This window comes from Schistocerca nitens, chromosome 5, assembly GCF_023898315.1.
Source record: "Schistocerca nitens isolate TAMUIC-IGC-003100 chromosome 5, iqSchNite1.1, whole genome shotgun sequence".
Classification (NCBI taxonomy): Eukaryota; Metazoa; Arthropoda; class Insecta; order Orthoptera; family Acrididae; genus Schistocerca; species Schistocerca nitens.
In genome coordinates, this window is record NC_064618.1 from 258439969 (window position 1) to 258465199 (window position 25231).

Below are 25231 nucleotides of genomic sequence, written 5' to 3' on the forward strand. Positions count from 1 at the left end.
TTTGGAATAGATTGGAAACAAAAGAGTTGTCCCCAATTTATGCAAAAGCCACAGTAAAGAAATAAGATGGGTATTATGAAGCTGGCTGGAATAAAATTTTATGTTTCTTAAGATTGCCCTATCCTACCTTATCTATTTAATGTTTGTAGAATATGTAACAGAAACTAAAGACAAATCACAATAAAGAAATTAAAATTAGAGGTAAAGAAATACAATGTAGTAGGTTTGCTGATGGCACAGTAATCTCAGAAGATTTAGGAATTGTATGTTATTTATCCCTGGCTAATGGTACGCAAAGTATAGACACCAATAAAATCCAAACAGTAGCGTCAGGTAAAACAGACATTTATGAACAAACATTAAGATAAGAAATACACCTCTAGAAAAAGTAAACAAATCCTGCAACTAGCATAGTGGGACAAGGCTTTGCAAACCCAATTTATTACCAGCATACCACTGTAATAAGGATGTACCATAAGGAAGACACATCAAGAAATTTATTAGGAGTTTAAGGTACAGGCTTAATATGTGACTTTTAAGAAACACAGGAAGAAACATAGAAATAACAGATGCGTAGGCTATATGGAGAACTCACAAAAAGTCTAGAATGAAAAGAAAATCCAATGAGCAAATACTAAAGGGAAAAAAAAACTAAAGAATTCCAGATTTATTGGCGGCAAACAACGAAAAAAACTAAACTGACTACAGTCCCAGGAAATCACCTTTCTAGTGTCACTAATGGAATGAATTGCAAATTAAAAATTGGGTACTACAGGTCATGAGCGACAGAGAAGGGTGGTTTCATGAAGAAAGCATTGCGAAAGATTATGGAATGGTCATAACAGCCATATACTTTATCACTAGTTTTGGAAATCTGCTTCGTAACTAAATACTATACAAGCAAGTCCTGATATGAATAACGCTTGCTGGCAATCAATGTAATATGTGAAATTATAGTACCGTGTATAGCTGCTGGCGTCACTAAAGACAAATCACAATAAAGAAATTAAAATTTGAGGTTAAGAAATACAATGTAGTAGGTTTGATGATGGCAAGTAATCTCAGAAGATTTAGGAACTGTATGTTAGTTATCCCTGGTTAATGGTACGCAAAGTAGGGCATCAAATGGTACTACGAGTGTTTTGGAAAGAGCTTTGAAGCGGTACACCAATTAAAAGTATATATTTTCGAAGTATGTGTTTTGGGAGATGTTTCGTTGGTGGCTGAACATGTTACACTCACGATGTTACTCTAAGCATTAATTTCACAAATAAACAAACATTTCACATGAACAAAATTCTCGACTTCTGCAAGAGTCCCGCACTCGACATTTCGTACTTAGTTGTCGCACTGAACTCGGAATTCACGATGTTTTATACATTTACTAACACGGCACACTTTTGCATCGGTCACAGTATTAAATCTGACAACTGACACTAATATTTCACAAAGTTCAATAGATTGAAAACCAAATTATTCTTTCAAAAGATCCTCCTTTCCTTCCTCAAAGATGCAACAGTGTCTTATAGTCACTGTTATTCTATATCTATGACTTGTAAACAAAGATATTCGTGACAGCTACTCATTCAAAGATAATCAGTGTGTGGAAGTTGTTGACAGTTCTGTATACAGTAGGTGACAATGTTTTGAAATGACGTATGAGTATGGATAAAGAAGAATTGTGAAGTATGCCACTTCTACACTCTTTGTAAGTAGAAACAATTGAATTGATGCGCCTTATTTTGGTTTCTGTTTCTATCGACTTGAGAAGGAAGGATATTCAAAATTGTACATGGGGTGGAGTATGTTTATATATTTGCAGCGCCTCACCTATGCTTTTAGCGCGAAACCGAAACGTTATTCGTAAGTGAATAGCAATAATATCATTTCTGTAATTCTTAAACATGTACTAGTGCTTGGTAAATGTTCACATAACCTTATGATTTTTCTGCGGTTTCCTGAAACGGAATGACAACTACTGGAATTCGAAGAGGCCGTTCAAGTTACCGGTGCTTACTTATAAATTAAAACCCTGTACAATCTTCCTTCATGCTTTGTTTGTTGTTCCGTTTATTTGGCTGTGGGTGGATTTACAGTTGAGTGAAACGTAACAGAGTTATTTAGATACCTATGGAAACCGCTGGTAACATTTGTAGCGTGAATGAGATGCTTATTTTGCTGAACTACTTTCTGCGTGCGGTCAAAATGTGGACGTGCCCATTTGAGAATTCATGCTTTTGCATAAAGATAACTAATCATTGTAGATAACGATAAAGCCTTGATTTCGTAATTGTTTGTAGCTAGCCAAACGAAGAAGTAGCTGATTTTTTAAAGCTATTCATTGAAAAGTGCTATTCGGTCATATGCAGTAAATCTGAGCGAAATTGTTTTTTTCAGTCATATCTATGGCTCAGTCTTAAAGTAGAGCTCCACCGAAGTATCTTAGAAGCCTTGACGGTGAAATAGATACATACGTTTTTAGTTATGTTGGTAATGACCATAATAATTTATATTTAGTTATGTTGGTAAGCATCATAAACGTATTTTCCAGATTTGCATTTTGAGCAATATTTTTCAAGCAGTAAACTTTCGAAATAACATTTGCTGGAGTAGGGGACAATCAGAAAGTTATCATTTGTCAGAATTCAAGTAAATTGTCTTTTTCGAGTGAGCAGTCGACGGTGTCATAATGTTGCTAGTGATTATTTCTTGTATAAATATCATTGCCTTCAAAGTACCGGTACCATACATACGAATCTTTTCGCTACATTTCTATACCGCGTAATAATATAGCATGTATTTGCTAGTTACAGCTCGCAGAAGGAAATCCTCTCACCAGTGAGTAAAAATCGAAATATGTCTGTCATTGTTCCCAGTAGATGCGTCACACTGCGCAAGCGCAATGCTGAGCGAAGCGTAGACTTCGATGGCCGGAGGGAATTTTTCTTTGCGGTTGCGTCCTTTCAGCAATGATATTGCGATGTTAGAGATGGAGTGATTTGCATTGTGTGCACAGACGGAATTCGTAACCCATTTTGCGTCTTATTACGCGTGACAATAGCCATACAAGTTTAAAATTCTCTTCGGTATTACAATAGAAAATGTGCAGTGGCACAATGCTGCGCTCCTGATTGAGAAGACAATGGTTTCAGTCGTACAGTTGCGAGCAGATGGTGTCGTTTGTAACAGAACCTGAATCTGCCGACAATGAGAGTCTACGTCGAAATTAAAATATATACCATTGTTATCTCTGCATGTGCTGAGTAAATGGAATAAGTCCAACAGTGGCCTAAATGACTTGGCTGTGCCAAGAGCGTATGCAGAAATTTATTGCGGGCGGGGATACTAAAATTGCCGCTTTTGATATAAATTATGTTAGCTTCGTGACGTGTCATGCCACAAGAACTAAATTTTATTGATGATACAAAAAACTTTTTATGCAGCTGAGAATTGATGGTTATCCACTCAAAGAATAAAAACTTTGTACTCCAGATTCCGGAGAAGGAGAGTCAGGCAAGTGCTCCTTCCCACATGACAGAGACATAGATGTAAGTGCAAACCCCAAAAATTTTTTCACAAAAAAAGAAAAAAAAATAGTTTGCGGCATGAAACTTCGTGATGGCGTTAGTCCTTCTCAGCACATTCATCTATCTGCACGGCTAATTTTCGTACGATGGATGAATTGGCTGACAGCTTTGTTGTAAAAGTCTGTATTTTGACTGCTGAGAAAACGCACCACCCAGAAAACTCCCTTGTCAAGATTCTGAAAATGTCTATCACATAGTTCTTTATCATCCAAGGAAAGAGGAAGAAGTCACTGGCTAGCATGAAAAGGTAATACTAGGGTGAGTCAACATTCGATAGAAAAAAAAAGTATTTGTGACTGTGGCCCTTTCAGAGTGAATGATCTGGAGCGTTGTTGTGGAGCATAAACGTCCCTCTTGGACAGCTTCCCGTGACGCTTGTGCTTGGCAGTCTGCTTAACCTCCTCATGAGATTTTGATAGTATGTTACCCTAGCAGTTTGTAACGAGTACTACACCGTATCATTCACAAAAAAACTCTTCAATATGATCTTGCCCAATGATGGTTAGATCGTTGCCTTCGCGATGATCGTAAGTCCAATGTTTCCACTGCTTCCTTTGTTTCTATTGTGGCAGCGGGCTGCTACCTTTGAGGTGTTCCAAATGTCGTGCAATGTGCTGGAAACAGATCAAAAACTGAATTTCACTTCTCCCACTATAGCCTCTATTGTAATACACCGGTCTTCGTGCGGTAAGGCCTGCAATTCTGTGCAATTCCGGATTCTTTACAGGGAGATGGAATACCACTTCGTTCTTTGTCATTCAGATTTGTTCGTACCATGTGATGGTGCTCTGACCGACCGACACGCTGTTGCGTAGATGCCCTGGGCGATCTGTGAACGAGCTTGTGAAAGAATTTTCAGTGTCAAATACTATAATTGTTTCAATGCGTGGTAAAAAATATGTATATAAAGAATTTTATCTATGTAGAAGACAAACGGAACACATTTATCAAGATTACCAATAACATCTTCATCTTGCGACGAGCAATAAGCGGTATAATTGTGGCAGGTTGCCCCGTATGCAAAGCGATGTGAATCCTTCAGAGAACACGTCTATGATAACACCTCTCCGTTTGGTGTAGCTATGGGCAGACTGTAAGAGAATTTCGAGTTGTACGAACCTTAGACGTTGAGATTTTTAGGGACGAAGCGCACTTTTGTTGAGTTGGAAATGCGTTCTCATTCCTCATTCATCATAGGCGCGTCATTGGTTGGACCTTCTGAATACCAAACCCGTGGTTAGAAATAGTTTCCACGATTCGTGAATAAGGCCGAACCGCACACGGAGCTATTCAGAAGAAACGGAATTGATAGATGATCTAAATCGCTGCCTGGTTACCGACGCGATGGCAATCCAGTTCCACTCACGGCGCAACTATGAAAGAACGGAAACCGCACTCAACGCCTTCGAACGTGGAGGACAGAGGGTTACTGCTCTGGAGCATCGTGTTGTTGCACTCGCTGCTTCGCTCGCGTAGACTGCATGGTTATGCACAGATTTTTTTTATTTTCCTTTAATCACATTTTTATGTTGTTCACAAATTGCAACACTTTCGAAACTTTGCACATTAGTTAAGGCCGTAGAAGCATGGTCTTTTCCGAATGTACTTCTGACCAAAAGCAATTCTGGAATCCAAGGTTTTTGTTAATCATGCTTTTTGACTTCTTGTGGTGATATTCCCATGGAAACTATCGTCCACTAACACATATTACTTTATGTATAACCGAGAAGTCAAAACCCATTTTTTATAAATTTGGCCATAAAAGTACTTTCACAATGAAATATTTTCGTAAAACTTTTCACCCCTATGTCACCCCGTTATGGATTGAATTTTCGAAAACACCAAAGCACTTTTTTTTTTTAATTTATAACCGAAAGGCCAGGTACAGATTTTCTTATGTTTAGCTGTAAAATTACTTTCATAATGATACATTTTCATAAAAATGTTCATCCCCTATTTCACCCCGTTAGGGAATCAGTTTCCAAAAACATTGAAACATGTATTTTTTATTTCTAACGGAGACTTCAAATCTCTGTTTTAATAGAAGTAGCTTTAAAAATGCTTTAATAGTACTTTAATAATGGTTTACTTTCAAAAAACTTTCACCCACTATTTTACCCCCTTTCCAAAAGTACAGAAACATGTATTTCTTTATTTCTCACCGAAAAACCAAATACCAAATTTCGCAGGTAGAACTTCAGAATTACCTTAATACCGACATCTTTTCAAAAAAAATCTCCTATTTAAGGCCACCCCTCACCCCTTAGGGATGGAATTTCGAAAAATCCCTTTTCAAACGACGCCTACACAATAAGGTCATTTTTTATTTAAAACCCTGTATTCATCTGAACAGAAGCCCGGTTCTTCACGCTGCCACAACGCTTCACTAAAACAGGAATTAGGGTATAAGCGAATATTATAAGTTAGACAAAGTCTTTCATTTACAGTTACTTGGTCTTGGGCTGCGCATTTGTTTCGCGTAATAGTACGAGGGCGTTTTGAAAATTAATGCCTTCGAATTTTTTATGTGGAAGCTCCTGAAGCTTTTTAAATGAAACAAACGTTATTAATATTCTACATCTTTATTCTTCATGTGTACATATTTATTTTTAGCATAGTCACCATGACCACGAAAAAATTTCGCCCCTACGAGAGACCAGTTTGTTGATACCGTCACTGTATAATCTTAGCGAACGAAGCCATAACCTCCCCTCTGCCCCGCTTCATTACTTTAAAATTGAGTCCCCGAAGGTGTTGTTTATATTCTGGCTAGTCGGGGATGTTCAAATGTATGTGAAATCTTATGGGACTTAACTGCTAAGGTCATCAGTCCCTACGCTTACACGCTACTTAACCTAAATTATCCTAAGGACAAACACACACACCCATGCCCGAGGGAGGACTCGAACCTCCGCCGGGACCAGCCGCACAGTCCATGACTGCAGCGCCTGAGACCGCTCGGCTAATCCCGCGCGGCGGTCGGGGATGTGTGGAGGGTGATCAGTGACATTGAACCAAGGCTTCGATTGTTGCAGACTTCGCAGCGCTCGTGTGTGGTCTGGCATTGTTATGTTGACGGAAAGGGGACTCCATGTGTGGACGAACTCTCCGAATTAGAAACTCGAGTGCAGCACTGTTTCTCACGCACAGACATAGTTAACATTACTCGCCTCCATGTTACACTCTAAGATTCGGAGCCCTGTAGCAGCAGAGTGTTGCAAATATTTATACATGAAGAATAAAAATGTAGATTGTTAATAACGACCGAGCGAGATAGCGCTGTGGTTAGCACACTGGACTCGCATTTGGGAGGACGACGGATCAAACCTGCGTCCGGCCATCCTGATTTAAGTTTTCCGTGATTTCCCTGCACGGCCGACTTCCTTCCCCATTCTTCCCTAATCTGATGAGGCCAATGACCTCGCTATTTGGTCCTCCCCCCAAATTAAACTGACTTGACCTGTTAATAACGTTTTTTAATGCAAAAAGTGGTAATTCGGAACATAGCTTTTCAGCACACCTTCGTGCTAGCTTTTCAGCACACCTTCGTGCTTTTCACGCAACGAAATCATTATTAGATGCACTGTTACGGAGACCACAAAAATATTTTGAGATATAAACGCCCTTCAACGTACGGGGGGACCCAAAAGAAACAGGATTGTTATCATAAAAAATTTATTGATGAACCTTTTTACAAAATTACTTCAGTCAGCTTCAAAATACTCTCCATTACATGCGATGCACTTGTCAAGTCTCTTTTCCCACTGTTGGAAGCATGTTTGGAACTTTTCAAGTTTGATATTGTCCAGTGCCGTTTGCGAAGCTTTTTTTACCGCCTCCACATCGTCATAACGCTCCCCTTTTAGCGTTTTTTTCATTCGTGGAAATAGGAAAAAGTCGCACGGGGCTAGGTCCGGCGAATACGGAGCGTGGGGAACGACAGACCACCTCTGAGATGCCAAATAGTGGGTCACTCGTAAGGCCGTGTGTGCTGGAGCGTTGTCGTGATACAGAAACAAGTCACCTGATCGCCAAAGTTCCGGTCGTTTCCTCCTCACATCCTCTCGCAGACGCCTTAAAACATCCAAATGATCATCGTCTTCACATTTGACCTCACGTGCCTTGCTTTTTTTGGTCTGGGAGAGTTGGGAGTCCTCCACTGGCTTGACGCTTGCTTGGTTTATGGGTCATACCTGAACACCAACTCTCATCCCTGTAATGACTTTGTTCAAGAAGTTTGGATCACGTGCAATCTCTGTTTTCAAGTGCTGACACACATACATACGGATGGTTTTTTGCTCCTGTGTGAGGAGGCGCGGAACAAATTTAGCAGCAACACGTCTCATGTGCAAATCCTCACTCAAAATCCGCTGGCATGAGCTCCAACTGATTCCTGTCTCTGCTGAAATTTGGTCGATCGTTTGGCGACGATCCTCGTTGATCTTTTGGCGGACCTTTTCAATGTTCTCCTCATTTCGCGATGTTGAAGGACGTCCAGAACGAGCTTGGTCTTCAACACACATCTCACCACGTTTAAAGCGCCCAAACCACTCAAAAACTTGTGTGCGGCTCATAGCGTCCTCCTGGAAAGCTTCCTGAAGCGTTGGGCGTCTCCGTTGCAGTTTTTTTTTAAAAGCAGGAAACAAAATTTCACACACACTCTTTGTTCTTTTTAAGTTGTCATAACGACTTCGCAGAGGTAACCCGCCCACAGTTAGAGAAACACAATACCACACTTGCACGTTCAGCTCTACGCTGACGACGTCTGCACAGCTGTTTGATGAAGGTCTTTATTAACACCATCTAGCGTGAGAACCCTGCACTTCGTCTACGAGTGTCAGCACCTTCGGAGTCCGGTTTCTTTTGGGTCCCCCCTCGTATTGGGTGCACTGTAGCGGAGGCCACAAACATATTTTGAGATATAAACGACCTTCAACGAATACATGAAGTGATGAAAGCAGAAGGAGGAAAAACTGGACTCACTGGAAAAGAAAATAAGACAAAATATATGATAAAGTCCAATTATAAGGCCAGAAGAATTGCGCTTGACCTGAAGGCCTACATATATAAGTTGTCACCTGCTTCAGTTATTTAGAGATCCTCGTGGTTCAAAACTTCAAATACAAATCATTGCGATTGTATTATATTAATGAGATTTTGCGATTCGACGGTCAAAACCTGTTTTGTTGTAAGGGACAAGGTCGGAGGAATATTTCGTGCTTTAGCAGTCAAACACTAATAATGGAACCCCATCGAGATTAATGAACAATGAAAATTATAACCCTCTTTGCCATTTCTTTATAGATGGTGTAACGTTTCCTTTATCACGTTACTTAGTGAAACCATTCTCAAAAAATATGTGAACGATGTGCAAAGAGTTTCTAACAATAAGTAAATCAGAGGAAGAAAAGCATTTCGGGAATGTATTATGATGATTCGGTAATGGAATAACGCAGCTGTGAGAAACTGCTGTCACTGGCGACTGGTACGGTGAGTCACGTCAAATGGTTACAAACCGTTTACTTGGCGGTTTCCAACTACTAGTGCCGTGTGCAGCTTTCCATTGAATCAAGCAGGTGCTAATTGTCAAGTTACCTCTCATAAGCAGTTCCCTTTTGAGCAGTTCCCTGTGCGGACGGCTTTTGGAAGGACAAAAATTGTATCATCTTGCCATCTATATTTGAGTTTGTCAACATTGGCCAGTATCCCTCCACTGCTGTTCGTCCGACAAAATAACGCCAATTTAACTGTCTCAATTTCAGCTTCTCTGACACGCAGCGCCTTTGCCGCCGTACCCTCGGATGTGTAGCGCCCCTCCCCGCACAGATGCAGACGGATTGCAATGTCGCTGATTTGTGCAAAAAAAAAAAAATGCAAATGGCTCTGAGCGCTATGGGACTCAACTGCTGTGGTCATAAGTCCCCTAGAACTTAGAACTACTTAAACCTAACTAACCTAAGGACAGCACACAACACCCAGCCATCACGAGGCAGAGAAAATCCCTGACCCCGCCGGGAATCGAACCCGGGAACCCGGGCGTGGGAAGCGAGAACGCTACCGCACGACCACGAGATGCGGGTCGCTGATTTGTATGTGGTAGTTTTGTGTTTACTGATTTTATCATTTTTGTTGATTACATTCCTTGCTGGTATTCCACGCAGTCTCCGAACAGTCCACCATAACACTGCCGATGTTTGGTGTATTTAAGTGTTGAAACCGTGAAATAGGATGGCCACAAACCATGGTCGAAGGATAAAGTGACTGCCATAAGACGTAGCACTGAAACGACACAGATAAACCCATTGTTTATGTCAGAAAATCGCCACTTACATTTGGCCCAAGCTATTTTTTTGTGGATACTGCCGCGTCTGCAGAACTTATGGGTCGAATACCTGTGTGCATTTAGCCTGATTCATGCTGGGAGATACGCGCCTTACTTTCGGGGTGGCCTAATGACGTACCAGTCTTTTGTTAAACAGGTTAATCAGTGGCTTTATATCTTTTCGCAAAGTTAACTTGTTTTAGAGGAAATCCGAAGCTGTGGAAGTACAATGCCACTACACTGCAGAGAGGAGGAGGGCCTTTTGCTGCAGATAGATAAGTTTGTCATACGCCTACAGCATACACGAAAATAACGCAAAAAGGGACCGAAATGATCCTCCAATCTCGCTTCATCATTTACTCGTATTCTTCAGGCTTTCATATCAACACCTCATATCTACTAAGCGAGGATTTGGACAACGTTAAGATTATTTCTCAGGTGAGGCGCCGCACATGCGGTCGTAAACTACTTCCTCGAAATAACATTCGTGTGTGGGATGCATTTCCCTTGTGAAGTGAAGTGTGCGGAAATAGCAGCCAGTAGTATGAGGCTGAAAAGAGCAGTGTGTTCGTTTCTGGTATCTCCCAAGAAAAGGCATTTCTTTAGGCGGAGAAAAATTTTAAAAACCTGCGCAGAATCATCTTAAGAGAAGACTATAAATAGATCATATGCGGTCACGATATGCATCTCGGTTGGCAGTTTCGCCTTCCATAAAAGTCATGTCAGCAGGAGCTTCTCTGGAGTTCCAGGCTCTTCTGGCAAAGAAGCAACAGTGTCTGTCCTGTCACCTAATGACGCATCAGTTTTTCCTAATATTGTTTACTTGCAAAACAAAATAAGTTATGATATTGTCCCATACAAGCTTCACAATGGGTAAATTTCGTATATTCATTGCGATTTCAAGAGAAACTTAAGTGTTTCTCTTTCTCTGTTAATCGAACATCCGGCTGACAAATTTGCTCACCGAATTAAGTGGAGATAGCGAACACAGGCGTCGGTTTTCGGCTCAATTAAAATCCGACTCCATTGACTTATCGTCGACGGGATGTTAAATCCCAATCTTCCTTACCTGAATTGTGGCTATAAAGAGCACAGCAAAAATTTTGGTGGGAAAAGTCTTGTGTATCTGATAACAATTCCAAAAACTTACATAATCGACAGTGTATGTATACAATACTAAAAAGTAAAGAACGTGTGTTCCTGAAAGTAGGCAGACATGGATTAAGTGTCACAGGATTAAGGACTGATGGCCTGCGATATAGTCAGCCTGAATGTGACATTCAAGTACTTTTCCTTGCCTCAAAGCGTTCCTTTCGACCGTGCTTCGGAGCTTCTACTGCGTCGCGCGGATTCCCACTTATGCGGCCTTGCACAGAATCACGCACCCTCTGCTATGCATGGTGCGCGAGACCAATTACGCGACGTACAACGCCGTTTATGAAATCACTGTAAAAAGGGGTCAGCAGTGTCTCTTTCAGTGGCGAGTCAGGGTTAAAAACTTACACAACGCCAAAGCCAAATAGAAATGCCCTGTAGTAGTGCAGCTACTTTCTGAAATATTCCGAGGCTGGACCGGAATACGGACGCCGCTAACAGAGCTCATACATCGCCTTCTGCTGATTCCTGACAGCTTCCGCTGATAATCTCCGCAGAATGAAACAGGGATACAGTTCAGTCGATAAAAAGACACGCATACATACAACACTCAGATTTCCCAGGAAGCGAATGGAATTTAGCTTGTTTGAATAAATTAAACTTCGCCAAGTCCTCTTCGTTCGGTGAACACTAGCTAGCTAATGCCTCCACGCTCTGATATACACTCCATGCCTCCACGCTCTGATATACACTCTAAGACAAAAAGAACGACGGGCCACGAAGGAGTTATCCAAATGTGATGTACATGTACGGCCAAACAAATGATTACAATTTCAGAAAGAATATGGTGATTTATTCAAGAGAAAGAGCTTCACAAATTGAGAGAGCCAATAGCGCGTTGCTTCACCTCTGGCTCTTAGGCAGGCAGTTATTCGGCTTGGCATTGGTCAATAGAATTGTTGGATGCCCTCCTGAGGGATATCGTGTCAAATTCTGTCCAACTAGCCCGCTAGATTGTCGAAATCGCGAGATGGTTGGAGGGTCCTGCTCATAATGCTCGCAACTGTGGAGATATCCGGCGACCTTGCTGGCCAAGGTAGGCTTCAACAAGCACGAAGACAAGCAGTAGAAACTCTCGCCGTGTGCGAGCGGCCATTATCTTGCTGAAATGTGAGCCCAGGATGGCTTTCCCCGAAGGACAACAAAACGGGGCGTTGAATATCGTCGACGTACCGCTGTGCTGTAGGATGACGCGGATGACAACCAAAAGGATCCTGCTATCAAAAGAAATGGCATCCCAGACCATCATTTGTTTGTCTGTACGTGTACGAGGGGCGTTTGAAAAGTCCATGCAAAAATAAAAACTACTTACGTGTTTGGGGTAAACCTTTTTTATTTTTCGACATTGTCTCCTTTTAGACTTATACACTTCGTCCAACGCTGTTCTAATTTCCGAATAATAGGAATTGTCCAAGTCTGCAAAATAGCTATTAATTGCTGCAATCACCTCCTCGTTTGAATAAAATATTTGTCCCGCCAGCCATTTCTTCAAATTGGGGAACAAATAGTAGTCAGAGGGAGCCAAGTCTGGGGAATAAGGGGGCACGTGAAACGAGTTGGAATCCTATTTCCATTAATTTTGCGACCGCAACTGCTGATGTATGCTGGTGCATTGTCGTGATGGAAAAGGACTTTTTTTGCGGTCCAATCGACGGCGTTTTATTGCAGCTCGGTTTTCAAGCGGCCCAATAACGATGAATAATATGCACATGTAATAGTTTTACTCATTTGCAGAAAGTCGATGAGGATTATCCTTTGCGAATCCCAAAAGACAGTCGCCATGACCTTTCGGGCTGAAGAAAAGGTCTTCACCTTTTTTGGTGCAGATTCTCCCTTGGTAACCAATTGTTTAGATTGTTCTTTGGCCTCAGGAGTATAGTAACGTATCCATGTTTTATCCACAGTGACGAAACGAGGCTTAAAGTCCTGCGGATTCTTCTTAAACAGCTGCAAACCATCCTTGCAACACTTCACATGATTCTGTTTTTGGTCAAGCGTGAGCAATCGCGGAACCCATTTTGCGGGTAGCTTTCTCATGTCCAAATGTTTATGGAAAATATTATATAACCGTTCATTCGAGATGCCCACAGCACTAGCAATGTCATGCACCTTAACTCTCCTGTCATCCATCTCCATATTATGGATTTTATCAAAGATTTCTGGAGTGGTGACCTCCACAGGGCGTCCAGAACGTTCAGCATCTCTTTTGCCCATATGACCACTCCAAAAATTTTGAAACCACCTATAAACTGTTCTAATCGAAGGTGCAGTGTCACCGTAATGTTTATCAAGCTTCTCTTTCGTCTCCTGAGGCGTTTTGCCTTTCCTAAAGTAATGTTTGATCACCACACGAAATTCTTTTTCGTCCATTTTTTGACACTCACTCGACTTCCTTGATTCACACGAATGCCAAACACTAAGAAATATACCAATATGGCTGAAACTTGGTGTGAGTTCTTTCCAAAGATGCTACTAACTAAACATGACCTCGATACGCGCCGTTGGGTGTCATCTCTCGGACTTTGCACGGGCTTTTCAAACGCCCCTATTAAATCACATCTACCGATTTCCATGGCGAGAACGCCCCTTCCTTCCTTCCTTTATATACAGGGTGAGTCAGGAGGAAAGGTACATGCTTTGAGACGCTATAATATTAGTGATTCTGAGCAAATAACTTCATATGGACATATGCGCTATTGCGAATGGTTTCTGAGATAGAACACGTTTAATATCACTTTTGTAGGTTTTTCTTTAATAACTGGAAAACCGCACACTTCAACGAAAACGTGTCTCAGTACACAATTAAAGTAAATTATATTTGCAACAAAAAAGGTCCTATTTATTTTTTGTCTAGGACTGACAGTTTGTGCGAAGAGATCGTGAGAATATTGGAAACCTGCGACGCGCATGCGCTATAGCGTAAGTACTTTTTGTAGGCCAGTTTGAGGTAGTTTTCCGACTTGATAGACCACAAGCGTCCTGTATCAAAATGTTCGTCTCAACTTCCTTTATACTACTGTGTTACGTTGTAAACAATGAGTGAATACAGAAAAAAATGAAAATGTACATTAAAAGTGTTCTGTCTCGGAAACCATTCGGAATAGGGCGTATGTCCACATCACGCTTTTTGTTCAAAATCGCTAATGCTATCACCTGTCAAAACACGTACGTTTCCTTCTGATTCACCCTGTATATGTTTATTAAGTATTCAAGCGACACACATATAAGAGGTCTGCCGGCCGTTGTGGCCGAGCGGTTCTAGGCGCTTCCGTCCGGAACCGCGCTGCTGCTACGGTCGTAGGTTCGAATTCTGCCTCGGGCATGGAAGTGTGTGATGTCCTTAGGTTAGTTAGGTTTAAGTAGTTCTACGTCTAGGGGACTGATGACCTCAAATGTTAAGTCCCAGCCGGCCGGAGTGGCCGAGCGGCTCTAGGCGCTACAGTCTGGAACCGCGCGACCGCTATGGTCGCAGCTTCGAATCCAGCCTCGGGCATGGATGTGTGTGATGGCTTTAGGTTAGTTAGGTCTAAGTAGTTCTAAGGGACTGATGACCTCAGATGTTAAGTCCCATGGTGCTCAGAGCCATTTGAACCATTTTGTTAAGTCCCATAGTGCTTAGAGCCATTTGAACCATTTGTACGTGGTCTGTTCTGCGTGAATTTTCTTTTGTCTCGTCTATCGTTGCAAATCATCGATCTTTCAATGGGGGTTTCAGCTTTAGAAAAAAAAAAAAAAAAGTCCGCAGGGGCTGGAGAGTACGGAGGTTGAGGCAGCACAGTGTTGTGGTGGTGGTTTTTTTTGTGGAAGAAAGCTATCAGCATGCCTTTGACATTTGTCCCGACATGATGACGAGCTTTTTTCGGTCTAGGAGAAGATTGAACCTTGGTCTCAACATCATAACCGTAGATTAATGTCTCATCACCAGTTATGATTCTCTTAAGGAACATCTCATTCACATTTGCATGATCCATAAGGTCTTCACAGATTGCGAGGCGACGGTCCTTCTGGTCTTAACTCAAAAAGTGGGACGAACTTGGCGACAACACTAAGCATTTCACAAGATCCTGTGTCAGGATTTCGTGACATGATCCAACTGAAATGTTACGACCAATGTCTGCAACTTCTCGGACAGTCAGTCTTCGATTGGCACGCACAATTTCGTTGACGTTCCTGACACGTGCGTCGTCGTTAGACTTTGAAGAGCGTCCTGAACGAGTGTCATCTTTAACAGCCGCCCGATTATTTTTAAACTGTGCACATCATTCGTAACACTGAGTACGGCGTAAGCATTCATCACCGTAGGCTTCCTGCATCATTTGGTGTGTCTCTGTAAAGGTTTTCTTGAGTTTCACACAAAACTTAATGCAGACGCGTTGCTTCTTTAACTCTGCCATCTCGAAATTCGCAAACTGTACGACGACACACCATTGGCGCGAAATTACGAATATTCCGGAATGTTTGGAACAGTTGTGTTATAGTTCCATAAACTGTGTATGGATTCTTGCAGCGTTGCGCCCCTTCAAATTTAGAAACAAGATTTTCCGCGCGGTACTCCACTTTATCAATCGGTTGTACTATTTTGTTTTGGCTCCTGCAGCGGCGTGCCACTGTACAGTAGTGCGAAGATTCCAGTGCGTGGTAGGACTGCGGATATGTACACTCTTTGACATAAAACTCGACCGGCGGTCGGCCGCTTCAGAGGCTAAGTCCGCGCCGATCGCGACATGGGACAAAAAAACTGGCCAGCTCGCTAATTCTCTAAGTCCGGTTATCTGCACAATCTGGCAACACTGTAGACTGCGGCACTTCCTGGAGGAAAACTTGTCCCATGATAGAGAAACTCTAGGCTGATTACGCCTGTGGTCTAGCGGTAGCGTGCGTTGTTTCTGTTCATAATGTCAGTGGATCGAGAGCAGCTGGCATAAAATATTTTTATAGCCTCTTCTGTCTGAATGCTGAAGACGTGAATGTAATGGTAGCGCAGATTCAATCTATTTCGCTTTGTGACACACCGATATCAAAATTTTATCCAGTAACGATTTTGCGGCAGATTTCCTGCAGACTGTCCTCCTCTGGACGCCGTATGCGGCAAAGCTCCGGGATCCATTTGCTGGCTACTGGCAGCGGCCGTGGCGACAGCAGCGGCGCTGCACTCCCCCGTTCTTTATCGAAAGCGCCTGCTACCGCTCATCGCTTTTGATGATTTAAAACGCTTTATTATTAAATGTTGCTCCACAGAAAATTTCTACAATTTCCATTCACGCTCAAAAGCAACGGAGACGCCCTGATTAGTAGGCGGGTATTATATTACATTAATCGGCAAGAGCTGAGTATGGCCCGAAATTAATTTTATAGACTGGGACGAAATTAAACCACCTCACTACATTCGATGAATTTATAAATGCTTCATACCTCGTTTCTTTTCCTTTCAAACTCAATTATTTGTGCAACTTTTGGTCAATGTTTGGATGTTTTCGTCAAGCCAGAGTGAGCGTCTGTGGTGTAAAGTGTATTACAGTTCTTGTTTCATTCCTTATGGTAAGTCTATGCGATAAACTGTGTGAATACCTTGCAATGCATGCTCTGTAGCAGTGCAGGAACACTGCACATTTGGAGTTCCATGTATGGGTTCATGAAGTATTTATTGTTGATCGGAAGTGATAGTTAAGGTCATCAGATTTAAACCAGAAAAATTTGTCGTTTTGAAGGTTTCAGAGAACGGAAAGGAATTGCTAACGCCGGTGTTAGAAAACGTCTACAGTTAAATGCTATTGCAAAAATTTAGAAGAAGGGAACTACATTAATGAACATGTGCACTTCATAAACAACCTTCTGACATGTTAGACCTATATGACGAACAAAGCTCAAATTTATATCGTACGAGTCTTCGATGTGGAAAACGAATGTCAAGTGAATTTAGCGAGGTAACGCCGACCTACACCCGGAAGTAAATGCACTATCAGAGTGTTGACAAATACTTGCTACGACGCTGCCATTTCTAGGCTCTCTGACGAGGCAGCTCTTCAGCGAAATGCTTGCCGTGATTCTCCGATACGGTTCTTCAGAGTGGAGACGCGCGCGCACGTTTGGTTTTTATGCGGCGTTCTCCCCTGATGGTTTCTGACGTCGCCTTGTGGGCTATGTATACATATGAGACATTCAATTATCATTAATCCAGAATGATACAAGTTGCAGCATCCGGCGTGGAAAAAGGCTGTTGACGCCGACATTATATCATTTCAACGTAGGGAAAGCAAAACGGATCATTCAATGTTTCTCATTCAACATAAAGCATGTGAGATAATTTTCCGTAACGTTCATAATCATCTAAAAATACAAACGAAGTAAAAATACACCGGAAGCTTATTCGAATTGAATATAACGCTTTGCACCTCGATGTCGAATTTGTCCACTTGCAATCTTTTGCAGCATACACATAGAATGTCATGATTACCACGAGAATGAAGAAATATGTTGGTAAGGATGGAAGCAAGAAGAGACGCAGTCAACAAATATTCTATTCCTCATGGCATTCATTTCATTTGACACGTAAGAAGAGGTAAAGCGGGAATTTACTTTCCTTAACACGAAAGATATGCCGCACATATTGATAACGAGGAAGTCTGCGTCTTCATACGTTTCCTCCTTGAAATCTGTATGCTCTATTATATACTAAGTAGCCCGATCATTCTTTCAGTAATGTTACCCTCTTGTTTGACCCCGTAACGATGAACAGATTCCAAATGCATGTCTCCCTTCCTGGGTTGTTTTTTGTGTTTTATTGCTTGGAATTCCTGAAGCAGACCACTGTGCCTTCTCCCCTCGTGGGTTAGGTCTCAAAACTAAACCGCTTTGTATCCAATGGCATAATTTATTCAGACAGCATCAGCATAAGACTATCAAACAAAGCCTTCCATTTACAGTTGCAGCACTCTAACCAGCACTGACCAAAGTGTAATCCACGGTCATGGTCCTAAATTACCAGCTGTCTGCTACTGTGGCAAAGTCCGTACTACACTGTCGATTCCGCAGCACCATTTTATCTGGTAACACTGTGTAGTTGCACAGTTGTGCTACCAGGTCTGTCCTCACACTGTCAACTTTATGTATCTCACTTCTCCTGTAGCGTAGATCACGAGGAGCCGAAGTAAATGAGTGTATTCTGCATGACGTAACATTCAGTATTCCCTTCTTTCATAGCCACTCTTCATGTGCATCGATACCAAATAGGAATGCGAAAACTCTTGCGAGTGAGAGAATGACAATAACAATCGTAACAAGAACAAGCAAATAATGAATGATGTTTATTCCAACGCAGAACGAGAATGGCTTTAAATATAAAAATCTGTATCTATATCTATATCCATATATATTGATCTGTGAGTTGGCACAATGCAAATATATTCTTAGCATTTAGTTACTGAATTTAGTTCTGGATGTTTGCAGAGAAAAGGAAAAGTCGGTACTTCTCGCTAGTGTAATATAATGTGAACCAGCAACTACCCTTTCCTTAGAACACGACTCAAGCAGGTCCTCAAGTAGGTAGCAAGGCACTGCTGCATTCTGTTCCCTGACATTGCTCTGATGACGGTTAATGCAGATAGTTCCGATTATGAAATACAAAACGTATTGCAGGTTAGTTCCTAGGATAGTAACATTAAATTTGCGTTGTAGACGGCACATGAACGTGACGACTATCCATATTACTCATCAATATAAAAAGACAATATTTTGGGAATTTAGCAGGATTACTCAAAATGAATTCTGAAATTGGGTGACTGACTGCACAGGTGCTAAACGTCGTCAAGAGTATACGATGTCCTAATCGCATTAGGAATATGAAGATCGTCTTCGACAGCTCGCAACTTTCACATTGCTATCTCCACCCTACTCCAGACAGCCCTCGGTAGAGTTGCACTACGTTGCCGATGTTATGGAAGGCCTTCAAACCGACAACAGACCACATATTGAAAAATACAAGCGAATTCTCTTGCAGCGTAAGCTTATTGTAACTAATCTAAAAATTATTGGAGAGGAACATTGTCCTATTCAAAAAAAGTAAAATGTTACACACTGTTGACGTCAAACGGACATTATCTATGTCCTGTCTTGTGTCCTACTCATCTATAATATCAAGTGTACTATGAAAATGATTATATGTAATGGATGATAGGGTAATGCATTGATACCAGATGGTGGGGGCCGGCCCGTGTGGGCGTGCGGTTCTAGGCGCTTCAGTCTGGAACCGCGTGACCGCTACGGTCGCAGGTTCGAATCCTGCCTCGGGCATGGATGTGAGTGATGTCCTTAGGTTAGTTAGGTTTAAGTAGTTCTAAGTTCTAGGGGACTGATGACCTTAGAAGTCAAGTCCCATAGTGCTCAGAGCCATTTGAACTATTTAACACAAAATGACATTAAAAATTAAAGTTATTCACGAGCAGCTAGTTGAGAATATGTATGAACATTAAATGACACGACGAACTGAAATAATATGACGAAGAGTTCAGCGCTCACTTGGAATAGAGCCCCACACATATCGTTGTTGACTACACACAAAGGGACGTCAGCTACCGAATTTTTCTCCACCAGCTGCTCAGAATAGCATCTTGAACTTACAGTCATCTCGCAAATAGTTCTGTGTCTCACTGGGAGTTAAAAACGTCAGATATCGTTAGTGTTGACAACGAATGAAAATACATTAAAAATCAAAATTATTATCCACCAGCAGATAGGTGTTCTCATGATAGAGCTTGATAATACATAATTAAATCTTTAGTGCCGGGCCAGGATTCGATCCCATTCACGCGTAATATGTGAAGGTGTTGAGGAATCTGCAGTTTTGAACAAACAACAAATTGTAGCCGAGTTGTATTGCCACGAAGGGATCAAATTCTGCGTTAAGGGCGGTCTGAGTTGCATTCCCAGTTTAGAACCAATTTTATCGACATACAGAAGCTCAAATAAAAGATGGAATAAGTGTCCTGTGACCATACATAGCGTTAGTGTCGTCACTTGAAATAAATAACTAGTATAAGAAAGGTTACTGGTGATAGAGTTTCTACATGTCGCCACTCCAGACTTTATTGTGGTTCAACCTACCGTCTACTTGGTAAAGAAGGAATATCATCTTTAATGTGAATTTTCAGACCACGCAGCCATTATATCTCCTTCACTTGGTGTAGCCAGGAGAGAATGGAATCTGTCTCTCCCTATCTAAAATCATTGACGGAAGTGGGAATCTAACCCAGACCGTAGGTATAACAACCTACCATCCGTCCAACAGACCACGAAATCCTCTTCTCTGCGAGTCATTTTTCTATCGTAACGCAGTTGCGCCACACTGGATGAGAATTCTGACACACAGGCTCCCTGTAGTAATTTGCAGCATGTTCAGTAAATTCGTTTACTTGGTTGACCTAATCACCATGAACTAGCTGCCTCGGCTACCCAGTGCATACATTCGACTATTTTGTAATCACAGAAATAAAATCACGTAACTGCCACCTACACACAACTGCCAACAGTGTAGGATGCAGAAGTTTAAATAGGAAGTGTTCCTTTCCACTTGAGCTATTATATTGCGCTATCTGTTACTAGAAAACGTCGTTCAGTCCAAAAGAAAAGCTGTAACTGTTTGTCTCTCAGAAGTCAAGACCTGGCCATATGCATAATCTCACAGTGCTGTGGAATCCAAAAGTTCTGGAGGAATAGTTGCCGAGCTCTGGATCTGCTGTAGCTACGTGTCAGCTTGTAGCATAGATAAGATGTCGCGAGTTCGAATACATTCAGTGCTACATTTTTTAAAACGCAATTCTGCTCTCTGCTGAAGGTATCAATCTAATGGAACTTTGAACATAATTCCCTTCACTTCTCAACCCAAAGTAGTCGCTTGTGGAAAAAGGGCTAACTACTGTGACATTTTGTTCTATTCAGGTTTAATAGACAGCAGGCACCAGATGCATCTCGAAGATGTGCAGGGAGAGCGCATCGTGCCATAATATGTCAGAAAAGTATTTTCTACATTAGCCGTCGTGTGGTAGTGATATTTTATTCTTCTTCAAACTTTGTTTGACAGCTTTAACTCAGAACAAGTTTTCTACATGCATGTAATCAATAAACTGCATGTGCATTGTCACACTGTCATAGGTAACATCAGAGAATTCGCATACATCGTTGATGATTAATTTCTCTCTCATGTTTACTATTTTTTTAACAACACTAAAGGAAACCTTACGAAAATTGTGCACTGTATTATAAGAAATGAAATAAAACTAACCATGATAACCTTACGACGAAAGTATCTGTACACAAGCATGCCTCTATCGACACGAATTAGTAAAATACTACTCACTTAGATTTTGATTGGGTCTGTGTTTAATTGGTATGCTGTGTCATACTCAAGAGGTATGCAAATGTGGCATTTCATAAATATAGTTACGTATTCGTAGAAACCCAAAATTCGCTTGTCAGCAGCGGAAAGAGGCCTTACCTGTTGTGCAGCATTGTAAGTTTTTCAACATTGCACTATGAGCTGAAAGCATTTTCTTGCGATTTCCTTATTGATGTTTGATCTGACTGCTTGTAGCTCTTTCACAGAAGGGATAAAAACGTTACAGTCAGTGAGACTGGAACTGCGAACCGTAACAGACTCTTTTTCACAGGTCAGCACGTTACCACAGAGCTGGCGAGGAGGTATGGGTCTTAGCTTCCTATTACGAGGGCAATAGTAACTAGAACTCGTAAACCGCTATATGAAGGTCGAGATTAGTTGCGGTTTCCACCTGCAACGACTTTCCTGGGCTGAAAACCGTAAATTTTCAATCTTTTGTTACCCTTCAAGCGATAATAACTCAGATTATTCAATGGAAATGACAGGTAAAATCAAGTGAACTTTGAGGCTTAATTCCGTGCACACCAGGAAGTAGCTCGTCGATCACAGAGTTGCCAAACATACGTTGCCTTGTTGCCAAATCTCAGTTACAGTACCAGCAGGAAGAAGACGAACCGATGTGATCCTACAGCGGTCTGGGAAGTGACCATAGCTGGTGTCTCCAAGTCGCGGCTGCTACGGCCTGGAATACGTAATGCGTCTGATTCGCTTTCTGTAACTAGGTTTAGGGACTGGAGCGTAGTTACTAATAATACTCAGAACTGACTGCAAACTGAGCATCATAAATCAGTAACTCTCATTGTTGTTTTTATATTTCTTTCGTAAGTGTACTCAAAACTAAGAAAGTCATTCACAGGCGTTTTCGTGCCTCGCCGATAGTCGAGCACAACATACAAATAAAAATAAAAAAAGAATGTGTGTGTGTGTGTGTGTGTGTTTGTGTGTGTGTGTGTGTGAGAGAGAGAGAGAGATAAATAAAAAGCAATGAGAGAGAGTGTAAAAAATTGTTGTAAAGAAATTGAATCATGGTACTTAAAGAAATCTTTCATTAAAATGACACGTTCCACATCATTACGAAATGTCGTATTCATGATCTATGGAACAAGAGTTAATCTAATGTAATCTAATCTAACCTAATCACATCATATTGATGATTAGCCATGAAGAGTCATGAATTACCGAAATTTTGGCCAATACCAGTAACCATATCTAAACTTGAAAATAAAAGACGACAATTTTTGTAATAAACCGTGACTCCTATCAAGACCCTTTCGTCCCTGTTATCTAACCACGAAAGATGTCTGATATACCTCCATTCTGTAGTAACAAAGTGTGCATGCATTTAAAGATGAAGTGCATGATGTGAAGTTCTGTGACGGAGATACGAACCCAACACGTAATCCGATTGTTAACTAAGAAAAATCAAATGTTACGTATCGGTTTTTCTTACAAGCCGCTAGGTGTCTGAATCTAAAATAAGGATACAAACTTTTGTGCCTAAGCGACAATCGAACTGCACACCTACCGTGCATCCACGAATATAGCTTAAGTATCAGTTGCTTACTCATGAACAGTAAGATGTGTGCGTGTTTGACCAGAAATAACGACACCTGTTGCGATTGTTGGAAACACATGAACAGACATTGAAATTGCGCGTTAATTTTCACTAGCGGGTGGATGTGCACTTGATAAAGCTAGAAATGAAATTATGAATATTTTTGTACTGGATCAGGTTTCAGACCCACATACTTACCTTTGGTGGAGACCTAGAGAAGATTGCAGTCTTGGGAAAAGGAACGAAATGACTGAACTATACTGTTCCGAGAGATTCAGATCCTCGAAAGAGGAAATACGAATTCGAATCACAGTCCAACACCAAATTTTTCAACGTCTCTAGTTCAATCAAGTACAAGTAAAATAAGAGCCCTGTCCCATTAAATGGCTATCGGTTCATCAAATAAAATAAAATTTTCTAATGTAAGTAAGCTTACTGGCGACTGTATTTCTGTTTACCATGACTTCCGCTGTGTCATTTCCCAACGTAAACCGGCTCTGCCCAGTTGGTAATGAAGGAACGTGATGTTTAATGCGGATTCTGGATTATAACGTCTTTCTCTTGAGGTTACCAGAGGTAAAATAAATCTGTTTGTGCCTCTTAAAAGTAAATGCCTGAACCCACGCATTGCACCTGTGATAGCTCGTTCCACCATACCATTGTGGCCACATTACCCAGCCCCAAGAGTGTGCTGTAACGGATGATGTGCTTAGCTTACAAAATTAGTCACGGTGGAAAAAATGCGAGTCTATTAAATGGTCAAGTAGAAGCAAGCTTCTGACGCACAGATTATGCTGTTCTCATGTCAGCAGGATGTAAAGACTCTTCTAGGCATCATAGGCTGGATGTGAAGCCATTTTGATTTTTCACAAATTCAGCAAATTTCTTAGTTCGAGAAAATCCACTGTGAAGTGTGAAGTTGCCGGATAATTCGATTATTACTGTTATTATTACTATCATTTTATTCATACCGCTGCTGGAACACGACCGTAGTCTTCTGGTAAAACGCGAGACCAGCTAATATGACGTCTGGCGACCGAAAGCACATATCGACAAAATTTTTATCGCCCCTTTCCTCTCGGTGCTGAAGCTATGAGTGTAATTCAAGCGAATCTACAATATCATATTAGCTGGTCTCGCGTTTTACCTCAAGACTACGGTCGTAGTCAAGAGTAATGTACTAAGACTGGAGTCAAGACTTCCTCTGGGAAGTGCCGCAGTCTACATGTTGCTAGATCGAGCATATTGCCCGACATAGAATTCTGAGAGGAGCACGACTGTATTGTCCACCTTACGTGAACGACTCGGCGGTCAATTTTTTGGTCTGAGACTGTATCTACAACACATATTGCACGCTGAAGACCCAGAAGAATTTAAAAAAAAAAGTAGTTTATGAGAGCAACATTAACCATAGCGTTCGAAGTATTCATAGTATTGTATACGTGTGTGTAAACGCCTTCCAATGACCACTCAAGAAAGACAAGGATACACAGTCTAGCTCCAATATTATAAATACGCCTCAGTTTGTGGATGAACTCAGACTTAGGTTGATAATAATTGTGAAAATTTAGCAGCACTGTACCCATTGGTGTTAAACTCGTTTTCAACCAATGATTCCCACAGCTACAGGGATACTACTTGTGATACCTCTTAGACAAAATACTTCAGCAGTGTTATCAGACGAAAAGATCAACCTGACACAAACTGTGGGAAGTTTGTTTTACAACCTTCGTACCTGGATATTCAGCTTTTTCCTATTTGAGATATCTGTGAACGTTGCTGCTTAAGACGATTTAAGCAGAAACTAAATTCCCTCAGCTTCGACAATGTTTAAAGAAATCGTCTTATTGGCACTAAATCGTGGTTTGTGAATTGTTTACCGGCCGTACTCTGCCGTATTTTGCCGGTTGGAAGGCAAAAGCTTACTGACAAATTTCACACAGAAATTACTGTTACAGTGTACTTATGGAGCCAAATGAGTGAATTGCGTATTTTCCGGTGAGAAAGAGCACTGGCAAACAGTCTTCGCTACATTAGGTTATTTAAACTGGTGTCACTCTGAGCTAGAATTTATGGTCAGCGACTAAGTGTAAGGTCAACGTTTCGGATGCGAGTTTTGCGACTGTGAAATACTTTCCTACATTATAGAAGCGAATATTAAATTTGAACTAATATTGCGAAAATTTTGTACTTGGACAGCTTAGAATGAAAATACTTCTGTT

At 41.3% G+C, this 25231-nt stretch overlaps 1 protein-coding gene across 1 annotated transcript in view; it reads left to right on the plus strand.

Annotated features, from left to right (window-relative positions):
• The first annotated feature begins 1593 nt into the window (after positions 1-1593).
• Positions 1594-25231, plus strand: part of LOC126259689 (protein pellino) — a 497766-nt gene continuing 474128 nt past the window's right edge. Inside the window, exon 1 of the mRNA XM_049956648.1 lies at positions 1594-1708. Coding sequence (XP_049812605.1) covers positions 1689-1708 — 20 coding nt within the window. The 5' untranslated portion in view covers positions 1594-1688. The remainder of the gene's footprint in view (positions 1709-25231) is intronic.